The following is a 17711-nucleotide window of genomic DNA, read 5'->3' as shown; positions in this document are numbered from 1 at the left end:
AATTTTTTTTTGCCCTGGCGCCTAGAGGTTTCTGCCCCCCCTGGGGGCAGATCGGCCTAATAATAGGCCGATCTGCCCCCAGGGGTGGCAGAAATGGCCTAAAATAAATTTGCCCCCCAACCCCCACCCCCCAACCCCCCCCCCCCCCCGGAGCGACCCTTGCCCACGGGGTCGCTCCCCCTGCGTGACATTGGCGCCAAAAAACAAATCCCCGGTGCCTAGTGGTTTCTTCCCCCTTGGGGGCAGATTGACCTAAAATCGACCAATCTGCCAGCAAGGGGGGCAGAAATGGTCTAAATACAATTTGCTCCCCAGGGGAGCGACCCTTGCCTGATGGGTCGCTCCCCATCTCTAAAAAAACAAACAAACAAAAAAAAAACACACAAAAAAAATTTGCCCTGGCGCCTAGAGGTTTCTGCCCCCCCTGGGGGCACTAATGGCCTAAAATAAATTTGCCCCCCCCGGGAGCGACCCTTGCCTACGGGGTCGCTCCCCCTGCGTGACATTGGCGCCAAAAAACAAATCCCAGGTGCCTAGTGGTTTCTGCCCCCTTGGGGGCAAATTGACCTAAAATCGCCCAATCTGCCCCCAAGGGGGGCAGAAATGGTCTAAATACAATTTGCCCCCCAGGGCAGCGACCCTTGCCTGATGGGTCGCTACCCATCTCTAAAAAAACAAACAAACAAAAAAAGAAACACAAAAAAAAAAATTGCCCTTATGCCTAGAGGTTTCTGCCCCCCCCTGGGGGCAGATCGGCCTAATAGTAGGCCGATCTGCCCCCAGGGGGGCCAGAAATGGCCTAAAATAAATTTGCCCCCCTCCGGGAGCGACCCTTGCCTACGTGGTTGCTCCCCCTGCGTGACATTGGTGCCAAGTGTACATATCATTTAAGCATTGAGAGCTCTAGCTTGTGGTGTGCTAAGCCTAGGACAGATTTTTAAACATAGGGCCTAATTTAGGTGTTGGCGGAGGGAAATACTTCATCACAAATGTGACAGATATCCCGTCCATTGTATTGCGATCCCATTATCTCCTATAGGGATCATGATACGGTGGGTGGGATATCCGTCATGCTTGTGACAGAGTATTCCATCTGCCAAGACCTAAATCAGGCCCATAGTCTAGTGTGTTCCAACCTTGGCTCAAATTTAGACTTTTTCCCTTTTCAACATCAACTTCTATTGTGCGGTTTGCAGGCCCTGGATGGCCCGCCATTCAATTGTTCTTTTTTCCTGTCTATACTCTTTTTAGTCTCCATGTGCAGCAATGGCATTTTGAACACATGGCTGCCTACCGTCCAGCATTGTCTGCATCAGTAAGTCCTTACTTTTTATTGCTTCGCCTTACTGACAATGCTCATGCCTATTGCAACTAGTTTGTTAGCCTTAGGTCTAAGGGTCTATTTCCCCTGCTAGTCTGTCTCCCATATCCCGGGTCTACCCACTACCACACTGACTCTTTGGTTTGCCGACATCTTTAGGGTCATTATTTTAATTCTGATTAGATGCATTCCCTTTTGTGACCCTGTGAGTGCTGATTTTGTTTTTTTGTGGTAATCCCTGCAGGCATTTTTGGGTTTACCTTTATTCTAGTTTGATTATTTCAATTCGACTGACCTGTGTTCAGGTATCATACCCTTTTCACATCTAATTCTGTGCCTTTAATTACACATTTTTGGCCACTGGTTTAAACACTCACTTTTTTGGGGCCTATTGGTTTACATTCGGGCTATTAGTGTTATGATCTGTTTCGGTTCCTTCACATTTTTATGAGCACATTTTGCATGTGTGCTTTGCTTAAGTTACTGGAAGTCGCATTTTTTATTTCCAATTATGTGTTGTTTCCTTTTTCACTTCCTTCCTCTTCTACTTCTTCCCTTAAATATGTACCTTATGTTCTACTTCTTGTGCTCTCAGGCCTTTTTTAATTTGCCCTGCCGATGATCCCGATATTGCTTGGAGGATCGGAACATCGTCGACTATAACACCTTGACCCTTTGCAATGTGATTACTGTATATAAGTGCTACAGTGTGTTTGTGAAAATTGTGACTTATGTAATAGAATAATTATTGTCACTTATATGCCTGAGCTTTAAGTATTTTGACTTGTTTGTTCCCCACCTTCACTTTGCTGTGTATTTTTACTCAATATTAAAATATTTTTTTTTATATAAGTTGATTGGACTAGTTATATGGATATGATGGTATTCCTATATTAATACTTGTATCTATGTTGACAAGGGACTGTTTATTCCTTGTATATGGTACATACCGCTGGTCCCTTGCTACCCATGGGTTTCCTTGTTCTTCGTAGTAAATAGTGCAATCAGCACAAACAAATTGTAAAAAAAATAAACAAAGATAAAATGTGTGAAAAAATTAAATAATAACACACAGCTAAATTGATATCAGCAATAAAAAACATTCCCAAAAAAACAAACAATTGCGACTCCATAATTATGTCATCAGTTATGTCAATCATAACATGATATGTGATGTCACCAATGATGTCATCAATGATTTCATTTGTGATAGTATTTTAAGATTATGTGTGAGGTCAGGAGCGAAGTACTGGGGGCAAGTAATAGTTGCTTAAAAAATCATAAAAGGTACATTTCAGTGATTCTTCAACTGAAAATCATATCCATAACTTCACTTTAACTGTGAATTTCTGAGATTTTTGTAGCCGCATGTTAATGTCTTATGAGCACTGGAAACTATAACATACTCTTCACAAAGTTTTTTTAAATAGTTTTTTTTGCTCTCTTTAAAGGTAGACTACTTCCAACTCCTATATTTTTAAAAACTTAACTTTATTGATTTTTACCAACATCTTGATAAATACAAACCTCTGCTAAACATGCTGTTCCTGGAATGACTTCTTCGTGGAACAGCTCCTGACACATGCGTCACTGTTGTAGGAGCTCTTAAAATTAGTATAGCTACACCAGACCCATGCCAGCAGCCCAAAAGAGAAAGATCAAGTTCTCATAATATTGGGTGCCCATAAATTAGGAACACTAAAAACTTAAACTATGGGATGTTCCCAATTTAGATGCAAAGCATTCACACTAAAATGAATCAATAATGCACCAGTGACAGTCTGAAATGCCTGAAGTGTAAAAGTGAAATATGCGTCTGGAAGTGTATCATCTATATAAAGATTATATTTGTGCTAGACCATTGGGTGAAAATGTTTTACCTGAAATTATGCTTACTTTTGTCACATTAAGGCTTGACATGAATAGTATTTTACAAGTCCAAATGGCAAAGGGCCTCTTCTAGAGTATGGCAGAAGGCTGCCAAATAGCTGGGGTAGGAAAGGCACAGCCTCCACAGGCCCTCTCATGATCAGCCCACCACAGCTGGGGTTGAATGCTGGGCTGGCAGCATTTTTCTTTGAAGAGGCAAATGCCTAAGAGGATGAAGCCGCGTCAGCAAAAAAATCCAATGACAGCTGGTCCACCATACCATGTTGTCATGATGGACTAAGCGACACTGTTGTGTCCTCAGAAAATGAAAACTACTGTTCCTCTCGTGTTCTGAATGTTCTCCCAGCATGTGGTGAGTATTCTTGTAAATTTCCTGTCTGGTGCTACCATGGTAAACGTAGTGGTTCAAGACAGGAAAAAAGGTGACAGTCTTTCTGGCACCATGTTCATCAATGGTTACACCCCCAACAGGGTTTCGCTGACTTCAACTCTGCTGCCAGAAATACTATCATCACGACCTCTAAATAAACTGAGGCGTGTGTGAGGTGGGCTGACGGGGCATCCCCCTAATTCTGGATTGTTTCCTCTTACTACCCACCTCTAAATGAGGTAACAAGTATCCACCAGGAACCAGACATTTCAGCAGTTAATTCAGAGCCTTGCTGGTGGATTATTCGTGTGATTTATTGCTGTCTTCACCTAAATTACAAACATCCCAGAGTGCATCTAGGATATTACCAGGCCACACTTGTTATTTCTGACCCTTTTGTGTGTTTCATGGATAAAACTAAACAGAAATGAAGTTAAAAATATACATTAAAAAAATCGGCATTCTGTTTCTCCTCAGCAGTAATTAAGTCCTAAATAAATAAATGAATGAACAAAGTAGCCTATTTAAAGACATGTCAGAACGTGACATTAAAAGAGTTTGACATCAAAGGAATTTACATCACATGATCTCCTCTATACATGGCACTAAGGGCAAGAAAGATAATCCAAACAGTTAAATCCTAATCAAGATCAGTGTTAAAACTAATGCACATTTGCATGGGGGAAATAGAAAAGGCACATTTCAAATTATCTACCAATAAATCTGGGGTGGCTAAATGTACGAACGGATAGAAGAGAAAATATTTTCCATGACAGAATTTCTTTCACTTACCATAATTACCACGGTGAGGAGTAAGGTGCTCACTGACATCACTGTGAAGCTGTCTATGAACCATGTGCACCAAATGGTGGAACTGGAGACACCCATGTTCTTCATGGTCTCCTTCAGTCGCAGCTCTTTCTCCAGCACTATGCTCTTCACCATCATGGACACTGAGTAAATCCAGGCAAGCACCATAAAGATAGGGAAGCAGCGGTTCAATGTGATCATGAACCTGCGGGAGAGGACAGAAAATCTCCAGTAAGAGGGCAGCACACAAGAGAAGAGTATGTGTGCTATTGGATAAGAGAAGCCGAGTGGATTTAACTAACAAAATTTGGTGCAAGTTTTGAAATGCACGGGTTACGCCTCCCACGTGTAAATTACTTGCCTGTTTTACTATCTCTAAAAGTATGTCTACAATGAGTGAATTATGCATACTTAGTTTTCCAAAATCAGTCTCATTCCTTAATAATCTTATTTTTAATTGCATTTCTCCTTATGTGATTTGCTCTCTGCCCCTCCTCCCGTGTCAAAACAGAGTTATGTCCCACCACTCAACACATTCCATCATAGCTGCACCTGAATTACACATATCTAACTGTAGTTTGTTAAAATTGATCAGAAATTCATTAGAAATGTTTGTGAACATCACCCAAAGTAAGGCTGATTGAAAGCTAATATCCCTTTAAATGTTACACTCTACATTTGATAATGTAAACTCTGCAGCTCTCATAGGGCCAGATGTAGGAAGCAGTTTGCAAGTCGCAAACAGCGAATTTCGCTGTTTGCGACGTGCAAACTGCACTTTGCAATGCACAAAACCCGTTTTGCGATTCGGTAACCTGGTTACCGAATCGCAAAACGGGTTTGGGAGTCACAAATAGGAAGGGGTGTCCCCTTCTTAACTGCGAATCGCAGTGCAATGCAGGATTGCTTTGTGACCGCGAACGCGGTGGCAAACCAATCGCAGTTAGCACCCATTTCAAATGGGTGCTAACCCATTTGCAAAAGGGAAAGGGTCCCATGGGGACCCCTTCCCCTTTGTGAATGGCATTAAAAACATTAAAAACATTTTTCCAGAGCAGGCAGTGGTCCTATGAACCACTGCCTGCTCTGAAAAAATTAAACGAAAACGTTTAATTTTTTAGTTTTGTAATGCATCTCGTTTTCCTTTAAGGAAAACGGTCTGCACTACAAAAAAAACTGCTTTATTTAAAAGCAGTCACAGACATGGGCTGCTGTCTCCAGCAGGCCACCATCCCTGTGAGTGCCACGATTCTCAAGGTGGTCGCAAATTGCGACCCACCTCATGAATATTCATGAGGTGGGCATTTGCGACCCCCTTGCAAGTCGCAAACAGTGTCAGGGACACTGTTGTGCAAAGGTTTTGCTCTGAGTCGCTCTGACTCACAATTTGCGAGTCGCAAAACCCAACGTACCTACATCTGACCCCTGATGCACAAGTCCTGTTTGTTCTATTCTACGGACCGCCCTTCCCCCCCAGATTCCGACTTTCATACTTGACCAACTTGCTGAGGAGATTGTCTCACTTTGCTTAAAAAAATCGTATAATTTTCTTACGAGAGTTAAATCTTTGATTGGAAAATCCTATCAAGAGGGTTGGCCCACTTTGCCTTTAAAAATCATACAATATTGTTAAGACAGTTAAATCTTTGGCTGGAAAATCCTTTCAGCTAGGCCTTATATTTCAAATAGACTCTCAAAAAAGTAAAACTACAACTCGTGCGTCATCTGATCCTATGCACTCGGCTGGCTACATTCTGCGTCCTATATTTTCAAAATAATTAGATAATCTATAAACCTACACCAATTCTATCAATGAATCGCTCTGCCTCTACTTTAATTTCAATTCTCTATTTTCATTTGAAAAGTGTTCTACCAAAAGAGTAAGTAGGGGAAGATCATGGAAATCATTTGCATCTGATGACATTATTCTAACGAATACAGAAAAAATTAAAACCTATCTACAAGTTAATTCTGAATTAGATCCTGAAGATTCAATTAATAGGTTTAATGAATCACTTACACAAGTTCTAGACAGTGTCTTGCTCGTTCAAAAAAACATTAAAACTACTAGAATGAAGAAAGCCACGCAGTTCTTTCCTGAAAGGCAATGGCATAAACCTTACACTAAAGAAATTAAGCTGAAATATACTATAATGATGAAAATGTTTCAGGTGGCAATGTGGGATATACTAACTTTATTCAGAGAATATAATAAACAATTATACACCTCACGCCCCTGGGGTGTAGCTTGGTCAGTAAGATGGGGGAGTTAGGGGGGGAGCTTCAGATTTTCCCACAATCAGGCTGGCATATAACGTTTAAATACATTTGTCCATAACTTTCTTTTTGTTTCAGGCACCAGAGTCACAGTGTACTCATTAAAAATTTATTTTTTGTCAGCTTGCTTTCTGAAGGTTATGTTTGTTACAATTTACTGGTTGGACAATGATTCTCAGCACCTGCACAGGATGAGAGGCAGAGGAGGTAGATACTCCTTTGCAAGATCTTGTGGAGGACACAACAATGGGAGAAGCCAGCATTATATTATCCACAAGAATGAGGCAGACACCAAGTACATCGGGAACACTGATTTGATTGGTTCTTATTATAGCAAGAACTGTGGGGGATGTCTCTTCTCCGGAATTGAAGATTTAATTGTATGCTGTAGCTTTAGTTAGTGAGACTTGCCCCAGTACACCTTTGCAGGCAGACGTCCCCTCTCTCTCTCTCTCTCTCTCTCTCGAGATCTAATGACCCTTATATTTCTGCTCTTAAACTTACTTTCTAAAGCGAACACATTCCTTCTTTTCTTGTTTGGAATCTTCATTTGGTCCTACTTTCAATGCTATATTTGCTGATACCAGTTGACTCAAATGTTCCGACTTACCCACACCTCAGCTTAGCATTAGAGAGTTTCCCGTTATGGGTATAGAATGTTACCTCACTTTGCATACGCTGTCAATAATACCATGTACTTGCATTCGCCAAATTGAATTGTCTGGATTATGTTCATACATGCTGGATTGAGGTGACTGGTTTATGCATAACTGATTCGATTTGGAATTGTAACTTTACTAATTTGATGATAAACATTTATGGTTTGCAAAATTTCCCTTCTATGTTGTTCCTGTGGGGCAAATTCTGCTTCACTGCCATTGATGTATTGCTAGATTTATAATTTTAGCCTTAGTTTTAGATAAACGTTCATCCCAGTGGACATAGTGTAGATTTGAGATTGTGCCAAGTTTGCGCAGTGCAAACACCGCCTTTATCTCTCGTGCTATCAAGATGGTAGCAGAGGATGGTTCTCATGGAATCATAGGTAGTTAGAGTTTAACCCAAAATCCGTCACAGTCTGCCCCACATCTGTATACATTCCTGAGGTTAATATAGTGCAATTGGGAGAATTAGCGCTGTTCTCGCGTTTCTGAACGTTTGCGGTCCTAGGAGTGTGAGTGTAGTAGCGTTATGTGTATCTGATTGTGTTGTAGAGTGATGTGGTGTTTCTGGTTTTGATGAGTTAGTGTGCTGCATGGTGTGTTGTCCATTTTTAGTCCAAGACGGCTCCTTGTTGTCATGTGATTAGTGATGCTGCCTTATGTATTTCGCTTGTGCTTATGAAGAGCAATGCACTTGCTGCAAGAGTTGAAGTTGTTGTTATTGGACTCCTTGTACTCTAAGTTCTAAATACCACAATATTATTAGCTTCCAGTGTTTAGGGGATCAGCCATTTTTGGGCCTGCAAGAAAGTAAACAGCATATCCTGCTGAATCTCCAGGAAAAAAAATCAGTAAAACTCAACTGGAATATGATCTGGACATGGAGCCTTACCAGGTGCTGGCTGACTGACTGCTTCTTGTATTTCTTCCACGTTATAGGGGCCCCTACCATAGACCCTTTCTTCATTATTGATCTTAGCTGAGGGAAGCCCTTGGAGGAAACCTACACTACTAGTCTCTGAGAGAGATGATTCTCCATATAAAGAGGCAAATAAAATTCCTTAAAGACCTTAAGGATGTCTGTTGGCGACTCATATCGAAGACTGGCCTGATCCTCAATAGCCAGAAACTGATTGGCAACTTCTTTCTGCCTTATTTACTTTACCAGAGGCTGCACTGAAGCCTCCCCAACTCATAACTTTGTCTCTTAAAAAGATGATACTTAGCCACAGCTTCAGAGCCCAAACGTCTATTGATTAATAACTTGAGTATTTCTATCTCCTTCTGCAGCTGAAGAGGGTCCTGTCTGTTCTGAATGCATCTAACAAGTTGACTCTGCCTGTCGAACATGTTAAGAATCTCATCCTGCCTTGCACGTTGCTGATTCAGAGAAAAGCTGAGGGTTCTCTTCTCCCCCCGGCTTTGAAAGAATCCCAAACTAAGCCAGCTGAGGCCATTTCTCTATTATTCGCTAAGAATTCAGTGATCCATTTAGACATATGATCCCTGTAAGTTTGGTCTAATATCAAGTTTCTATCAAAAGACCATGACTTCTTAGAGCTCACCCCCCCCTCTCAACTGAGATTTCCAGTATTAATTAATTATTATTATCTTACATAATCCTTGTAGCCTCTCAATAGATGCTCTCCTTAAAAGTGCCCTTGAGGTGAAAAAATAATCCAATCAAACTAGTTTATTGCGGGGAATATAATAGAAGGTAAAGCCAGGATCTGGAGTCTTCTGCTTAGACCATATATCAACCAGACCTTGATCAATTACCAGCCGTTGTAAAGCCTTAAGGACACCCCGGTTTCCTTTCAGAATAAGAATAAATCTTACCATACCAATCGACATGTGTATCCAGATGTATAATTAAGTCCCCACAAAACAGAAGGGGGTGAGGCCCGAGAGCAAGTTCTATATTAAACAAAATTAAGCACCTCTGAATCATCTGTATTAGACCCGTAAACAGAACAAATCGTCAACTGAATTCCCCAGTATATCGCAGTGAGAGATCACCCAACCCCATTTTATTCTTCATCTGTTTGATGGAACACACCGCTTTCTTAGCTGGTATTGCCAACTTGATGTATACCCCTGATGAGTAGATGCTATCAGAGACAGTCCCAGGTCTTCGAGCCAGGATCATTTAGCCCACAAATTGTGTGTCTCTTGCAGGCAGACTAAATCTACCTTCACATAGCGTAGCCCCAGAGCAGCCTTGGCTCGCCTATTTCATTGAGACCACAGATATTGATAGTACAGATGCATACTCTATCCATAAACATAATCATAATTTTCGAATTAAAGCCACTGCCCTCCGACTGCTGTCATGTTACAAGAGCCTGATCATTTCTCATAAGTCCCAATCTGCGCCTCCGTCTGGTACAATATTTGTCAAAAACTCCACATTCTCTCCACCAGCCCCCCACCCCCTCCATTCCTTTACCTCCCCTTCTCCCTCCCCGCTACCTTTCCCTCCAACGCCCTCCCCCCACCCCCACCAATTCCTGAAAGCAAAAGGACCAACGAGGTCCGTGATGGAATGGGGACCCTCCCAACATACCCAACCTCTAAAAAGCACATTCTGCTAATCCAAACAACCTCAGTCTAATATGTGCATAGCACAAAAAAAAACAAGCCCCTGGCCCAAACAACAGAGTCGAGAACCTTCTAGAAGAGATCTAGATCCAGGTTTAGAAGGACTGAAAAATTCCTGCTGTCCTGAAGAGTGCCGATAGAAACTCTGTCCTCAACCTAGACTATCAAGGAACTCTTGGGCTTTTATCTCTGACATGAAAAACTGAGGTCTATCATGCCAAACCACCTTTATTTTGGCTGGCTGCATCAAATAGCCTGTGCCCCCTTTGCCTGAAAGAACTGAATTAACTGACGGAGGCGCCACCGTCGCTCTACCGCATAATGGCAGAAATCAGGCCTAACAAAAAATGAGCAGCCCTCGACTGAATGCTTATGATCTGGAGAACCAAACCGGAAACAGCTTGAAGGTGCAGAAAGTTCCCCACATAGACTAACAGCACTCTAGATTTAGGGGGTGATTCTGACGCCACGGTCGGCGGGAGCACCACCAACAGGCTGGCGGTGCCCCGCAGGGCATTCTGACCGCGGCGGTTTGGCCGCGGTCAGAACAGGAAAACCGGCGGTCTCCCGCCGGTTTTCCGCTGCCCTGCTGAATCCTCCATGGCGGCGCAGCTTGCTGCGCCGCCATGGGGATTCAGACACCCCATACCGCCATCCTGTTCCTGGCGGTTCGCCCGCCAAGCAACAGGATGGCGGTATGGGGTGTCGTGGGGCCCCTGGGGGCCCCTGCAGTGCCCATGCCAATGGCATGGGCACTGCAGGGGCCCCCGTAAGAGGGCCCCACAAAGAATTTCAGTGTCTGCTCAGCAGACACTGAAATTCGCGACGGGTGCAACTGCACCCGTCGCACCTTCCCACTCCGCCGGCTCCATTCGGAGCTGGCTTCCTCGTGGGAAGGGGGTTTCCCGCTGGGCTGGCGGGCGGCCTTCTGGCGGTCGCCCGCCAGCCCAGCGGGAAACACAGAATAACCGCAGCGGTCTTCTGACCGTGGTGCGGTATTCTGGAGGGGGGAACTCTGGCGGGCGGCCTCCACCGCCCGCCAGAGTTAGAATGACCCCCTTAGTCTCTTCATGAGATAACTGCACATTCAATTTGAAGGGAAACCGATGAGCTCGCTGTATTTCTTGCTCCCAGTCCCAGCTGGCCAGCTCTTGACACACACTCTTAAAGAGGATAATAATATATTTAGGAGGATCGTCCCTCTCCTGTCCTTCAGGGACCCACAGAACTCTCAAGTTATTACGTCAACCTATTTTCAGAGTTTTCCAACTTCCATTGGGTATTCGTCATCTGGGATTCTAAAGCCCCTATTGCATTTTTCTGAGATGTTGCTCCGCTTTCCAAAGTTACAATTCTGTCTTCTACTTCTCCAAATCTGGTTGTAAATTCAGAACAGGTTTTTGCTACCCTTCTGATAGCTCCCTGAAGATTCCGGCAAGCGGACTGAGTTTTTTGATTTTCCGCTCAGGTCTCGTCCCGAAGGTTTCATTCTACACTGGTAAATAACTCCCAGAGAAACTGATTCTGGGCCTTTAGATATCGCCCCTGCTATTGGCTGAGAGCCCTGAAACCAGGTGAATCTGAATAGTTCCACACGAGGTATTTTGTAGCAGATTTGGATTTTGTTTACATGGGCATCTTCCTCCCCCTCTTCCTGACTGTTGTGGTAGTACTATCGCCAGGGACTTTACTGGAAGGAGCGCTTTGGTCCTCTTCTAAGCTACTTAGATCAGTTGCCTCGCTAGATGGACAGACTCTACCCTGGCTCTCATCCTGAATCTCATCACCGGACCAGTCAGATAAAGAAAAAAACGGATCCTCAGATCCAGGATCAGTGCGAATCTTGGGGGGGGCTATGGCAGGGCAGCCTTGACAATTAGAATGATGCTGAGGTGTCTCGTTACCCCCCACCAAAGTAGTTTTAATAGATGTGTATACCAACACATTCTCCTCTTCTGTCATAGCGGGGGTTCCTTAGTGTTATTGCTGTGCCTCTCTCCTCCTGTACCACTTGCAATAGGGAGGTCAGATTCACTCCTCTCTACACCTACAGAGGGTGAGTCCTTTTCCACAGTCAATAACCCTAGAGTGTAATATGATCCCAGGGTCTCCAGTGAAAGAGTCCTTGTGCCACCCCCAGGACCGACCCTGTACCCCAGCAAGGGCTGTCTGCTCTCTCAGCTGGGGGGTGTGCGTCCCAGCCTCCAAATCGGCCTCCTCTTCCTCGTTGTTGCCCACTGCCTAGTGAGCATTGTGATCACTTATGGGTGGTGTACTTGCTGCAACCGCAGTTGCCTTCTCCGAAACAGTCTTCACTCCATTAGAATCCATAGGCAGGCTACCGGCACTTGTAGACTTATGACATATCTTCGCCCATGATTCAGAGCCGGCTGATGTTGTTATTGTTGCCACTCCTGTCCCTACCATTGCAGCCTGATCCAGATTAAGTTTCTGACCTGTCTTTTTTGCTGCAGAGGAAGTAGTGCTGGTAGTCGCCTCCTCCTTGTGGTGATATCCACTCGCACCACACCACCGCCTCATCAGCCCTCTTCCCGGCTTTGGGGGCACCATTGCCATGTTACGTGCTCAGAGTCGTGCGGCCGTCCGAACACTCAGCTGGAGCCCACCATGCCTCCATACTCGGCACCACATCAGAAAGTCCCTCAAGATTCAGGAAAGGCTCAGCGGTGAAACCCCTGCGCCGCCAAATTGTATTCTCATCCCTTGTTACGGTACTGGGGTAAGGCCATCAGATCAATAGGCCAGATATATGGGAGGCAAAAACAGCTGTCTTCAAATGGCTGCCATCTTTCTTTCCTGTCATCGGGATGCCCGCTGAATTGCCGGGATCATATAGGCCAATTTCTCCCATTAACTGTGATGGCAAAATCTACGCAAAGGTACTGGTGATCAGATTAGGGAAAGTGATTTCCCCTCTGGTATTTCCACGTCAACATGGTTTTATTCCAGGCAGAAGTACTACAGACCATGTCTGCAGAGTTATTGCGCTTTTTTATGTTGCATCTGCCACAGGATTGCCTTTGGGTCCTGCTTTACTCGATGCAGAGAAAGCGTTTGATTGTGTATCACAGCAGTTTTTGTGGGCAGTATTGCAATACAAGGGTTTAGGTAATGTTTTTATTCAGTCAATCATAGCCTTTTATAAAACCCCCAGCGCTAAACTTAGGATAATGGGGCAAGAGTCGGAGAGTTTTGTCATTTCAAGGGGCACCAGACAAGGATGTCCATGTTCCCCACTCTTATTTGCTCTATATATTGAGCCTTTTTTGCAGATACTGGAGGAGTGCGTCAGCATCAAACCCATCATAGTCCACAAGGTTGATTAAAAGGTTTTGACATATGTGGATGATGTTGCGATTTTCAAAGCGGACCCGTGTATGGCGCTCCCCGTAACTGAGGTCCTGGTTCGTCTGTTTGGATTGCACTCTGACGATAAGCTCAAGGAACTTAAGGCACAAATATTGTGTACCAAGGGTGTTACTTTTAAGGATTCTCGAATGGTAATGGAGGCCATCTATCTTGGGGTGAAACTCTCAAAAGAGGTGGATAAGATTGTAGAACTAAATATAGCAGCAATTTTAGGCAATATTAAGCAGGATCTGGAGAGGGTGGATCACCTACATTTGACAATATTTGGGAGGGGTAATGTCTTAAAAGTGAGTATTTTGACGAAGGTGTTATATCTTTTTAGGACGATTCCGTTAGAAATTAACAAGAACTGGCTCTCAAGCTTGGAGAACATATATAATAGATTTCTCTGGGGTTATTGTCATCCTAGCAACCAAATGAACGATCCTTCCGCGTCTCCGGGGTGGATGGTCGGTTCTCTAGTTTCAAACTGTATGATTGGGCCTGTATGTCATCATCTATGGTATCTTGCTCTCTGATACATTAAGTAAGGTTAGTTTCACCCAATCACCAAGTATTTATGAGATAAGCTTGGGGAATCAAGCCAAAGGCTACTTTGGCTTGAATTTAGAACCCAGGTACTACAATAAAACTAGGGTTAAAACTGTCAAGGTCGCATTCAGAGAATGGTGGCAGGTCAAATGGCTGCTGGGTATACCAAAGTTAAATCTATATACATCTATGATGGCCGACGCCATACTCCCAAATGTATTTCGAGACTATGTAGCAAATAAATGGGTGCGGAAGGGGGTGACATCTTCGGGGCATTTTTACCATAGTGGACAAATTTGTGCCTTCACATAATTACAGGAATAGTTTGATCTCCCCTGAGGAGAATTTTGCAAATTTTCACAGTTGCAGGATTTTTTAAGTAGGTATTTGAGGGATTCAAAATCTGTCACTAAGGTCCCCCTGCTCGAAACCATTAATCGGAGAGCTAGGATCGGCAGGATCTATGAGTTATTAGTGAAGGAATTTCCTGATGACCTTGAGGCTCGAAATGCTAAATTGAAGGCTTGGTTAGGGCTGGAAGGATTCTATCTGCAGGAGTCTTTAGAGCTGGGGAATAGAGTTCTTCTGACTGGGAACTTAAAAAGGCAACATTTAATGCCAATTTTGAATCTTTATCACACCCCGGCAAAACTGGTTAAGTGGGGTAGCCGATTTGGTGGCAGTTGTAGCAGACGCAGTACCCAGGCGGCGGACACTCTGCATATGTTTTTTTTCCTGCCATAAATTGCAGGGATTTTGGCATGAAATTGAGACCTTTTGGGGGGCAATAATTGGGATCTCTATCCATATTACCCAACTCTGATGATTTTGGGGGTGACTGATCACTCGAGGATTAGGAGGGGTTGAAATCGGATGCTGGCTCTTATTTGTGGCCATCTTGGTGGCTCAGTTGTGCATTACGCCTCAGTGGCTTAGTCCTGAGTCCCCCATGTTTTTAGCTTTGAAAAATAGGTTGCTAGAAATTTGCCATATGAAGACCGCTTTGTATGAATGTAAGGGGGTCCGCAAGAAGCGGTGGGGTTTAAGGATATGGGCCCCAGTCACCAAATGGATGAAGGGTTCACTGAGGTAGATTGATTGGGTGCTACATAGCCATAATCATGTATAGCTGTGGAATATTTTTTGGGGGGGGATTGTTCTATTGGCTGCTGTCACTCGAGATGCTTTGTTATGAAATTATGTTTTTTTGTACGTGAAATATGTGATCTATGTTTATATATATGTATGCCTGGTTCAATATTTATGGTTTTCTTTCGGAAATAAAATGAAAAAGAAGTCTAAGATCTTGGGATAAACACTATTGTGTTGTAGCTTGTCTGTTGAGGTTTGTGGTGTTAGACTGAGAAGCACCATTGGTCACTCATCACATAGGGATTTATTACCTTCTATGGTGAGGGTGTATTAATTGCGACTAGTTTTAGGTTAATTCTTCTGCGCAGAGGAACCAACCACACTAGTCAAGGTGATTTCCTTCTGGTCGAGATTTCACTTTGTGTGTTTGATAGCACCAGGAAGGTGTTATTTCCTGATTCCCCTAGAGTGATTGTGCACTTTGAACTTTCTTTTCATGGCACAGACAAGATTTTTTTTTGTTTAATTTGTTTAATAACTGTTCATGCTAAGATGATCGCTAAGGAGTGAGAGCCACTGTTAGTGCTGCAAGCTGCGTCATAAGGTGCTGGATTGGCAGTGGTTGGCTGGAAGGTGTGCCGCACTGGGACTGGTACTGACATTGACGGCGGTCCGACCGCCACCGTGACCCTGGCTGTCTTAGGATCGCCAGGGTTGTAATGATGGCCAAAGTGTCTCCAACCAAACTGCAGTACTGGAAGAAAAAAGGCCTGTATCTAGAACATCACACTGCAAAAGGAGCATGGAGATTTTCCCAAGACAGCATGTCTGTCATATTGCAAATGAACCCTCCCAAAACGCAGAGAGAAGTTAGGATGTTCTTGGGAATTTTGGGCTACTGTCATAAGTGGATTCCCTATGTTTCCCCAGTGGCCATTCTTTTCGGCCACTCTTGACCAAATGGCTGCAGTTGCATAAAGGCGGTGGCCGCAGTTGATGTCAGTATTCAACAATGTGAGGGGATCGTTATGGGCTACTCACTCACAGTTATGGTTTCTCATTTTGACAAGATCTTACTTACCTGTATTCAAACTCAAAATATGACCAACAGTTGACTTACCTATAGTGAGCAGGTTATCGTTGCTGCAGAAAACATTACTTTGTGGAGGCGCTCCTGGCTCAATCCTGTCAGACTTTTGCCTTTGCCTGTTGCTGATGAAAATGATGATGGAGCAGAACATGACTGCCTCAACGTGACTGAATAGTGTACCAAGCCAAGCCCTAATGTTCAAGATGTTCCTCTGGGAGAGCCTGATTGTATGTTGTTTGTTATTAATTCTTGTCTAAGAGATGAACAAGGGATTTTGAAAGCAGCATATACCATTTTCACCTTAGAGGGAATAGTGGAAGCCTCCTGCTGGTGTAAAGTAACCTCTGCACAGGTGACCAAACTTGTCGCTTTAACTAGAACCTGTTGTGTCTCTGATAATTTAGGAGTCATTACATATACACAGAGAGTCAGTAGAGGTTTTGCATGGTCCATGATTTTTGGCAGTTATAGTCCCAGAGAGGTTTCATGACCTCATCTGAATAACCTATTAGGAATAGGCATTATCATAAGGGATTTCTTGAAGCAATGCATATGCCAGCTGAAGTGGCCACTGTAAAGAGTTCAGCAAACCAGAGCCTATATTATTGTGACGGCTGTCAACCATGATGCAGACGAAATAGCCATATATTGAGCTCGGGTCTTGCACATTCACTGGAACTTTTTCAAATTAATTTGAGTATGACACATCTATGAAACCTTTGTTGCCTGTTGCTGATGCATGGGAAGAGGTGAAGAGTTTGCAGGAAGAGGCACCAGAGAAAGAATGGGAAAGGCAGATCAAAGCAGGATGTACTAAGAATGAGAATGAGGTTTTGGTCTTTGCAGATGGTCGTCCTGTGTTATCTGACTCTATGCTGCCCAATATGGCAAGTTGTGTCCATGTTGCTACCCACATAGGCTGAGGTGCACTTGTCTCTATTGCACCTATTGGTTTAACCCCAGGTTCCGTGTAATTCAGGCTGAGTTATGTCACAGGTGCACCAAGTGCCAAGAGCTTAATGAAGAAAGGGGAACTCAAGTCCTCACAAGTCACACAGGGAGGTCATGTGATATCATTAATCATGTGCAGCTCAACTTTTTAGAGATGCCTGTTTGTAATGGGCTCTGTTACATATTGGTGGTAGTTTGTCTCTTTTCCCAATGGCTGGAGGCATACACCACTAGGAGAAATAACAGTCTAATTGTGGCCAAATGGCTGCTAAGTGAATTGATCCCTCATTTTGGGATCCCAGTTTCTCTGGAATCAGACCGTGGTAGTCATGTCAAGAATGAGGTGCAGCGGCAGTCACCGCATAACTCCAAGGGGGGGGAGGGGCCATAGACAAGGTAACAAAAACAAAAAAACACTTAACTTGCCTCCAACACTGTCCCCACGAGCTCCTCTTTTTGTGGTGTCCCAGCATTCACTGCTGGGACACCAACACAGGCTCCCCAGCAATCCTGGCACTGCTTTCATGCAAAACCTAGCATGAAAGCAGCGTCAGGATTGGTGTGAGCAGCAGTGACTGCTGCTCAGACACAGCCCTGGGATCTGTGTAGTTTCTCCTTCCCGGCTGTTAAACACAGCCGGGCTGGAGAAACCTAAGTGCGCATCTATGTTTGGCCAGCCAAACACACAGGCACACATTGGTGTACTCTCCCCTCCTCCCCTCTCCC

At 43.9% G+C, this 17711-nt stretch overlaps 1 protein-coding gene across 3 annotated transcripts in view; it reads right to left on the bottom strand.

Moving 5' to 3' along the window:
* The window catches only part of ABCA4 (ATP binding cassette subfamily A member 4), a 1046570-nt gene that overhangs the window by 522233 nt on the left and 506626 nt on the right, over nucleotides 1-17711 (bottom strand). For all 3 annotated transcript variants that reach the window (XM_069231419.1, XM_069231421.1, XM_069231420.1), the window contains one exon: nucleotides 4374-4596. In XM_069231419.1, the coding sequence (XP_069087520.1) occupies nucleotides 4374-4596 (223 nt within the window). The remainder of the gene's footprint in view (nucleotides 1-4373; nucleotides 4597-17711) is intronic.

This window comes from Pleurodeles waltl, chromosome 4_2 (assembly GCF_031143425.1).
Source record: "Pleurodeles waltl isolate 20211129_DDA chromosome 4_2, aPleWal1.hap1.20221129, whole genome shotgun sequence".
Taxonomy (NCBI): domain Eukaryota; kingdom Metazoa; phylum Chordata; class Amphibia; order Caudata; family Salamandridae; genus Pleurodeles; species Pleurodeles waltl.
The sequence above is the reverse complement of the archived record's forward strand: the minus strand, read 5'-3'. Positions and strand labels throughout refer to the sequence as shown.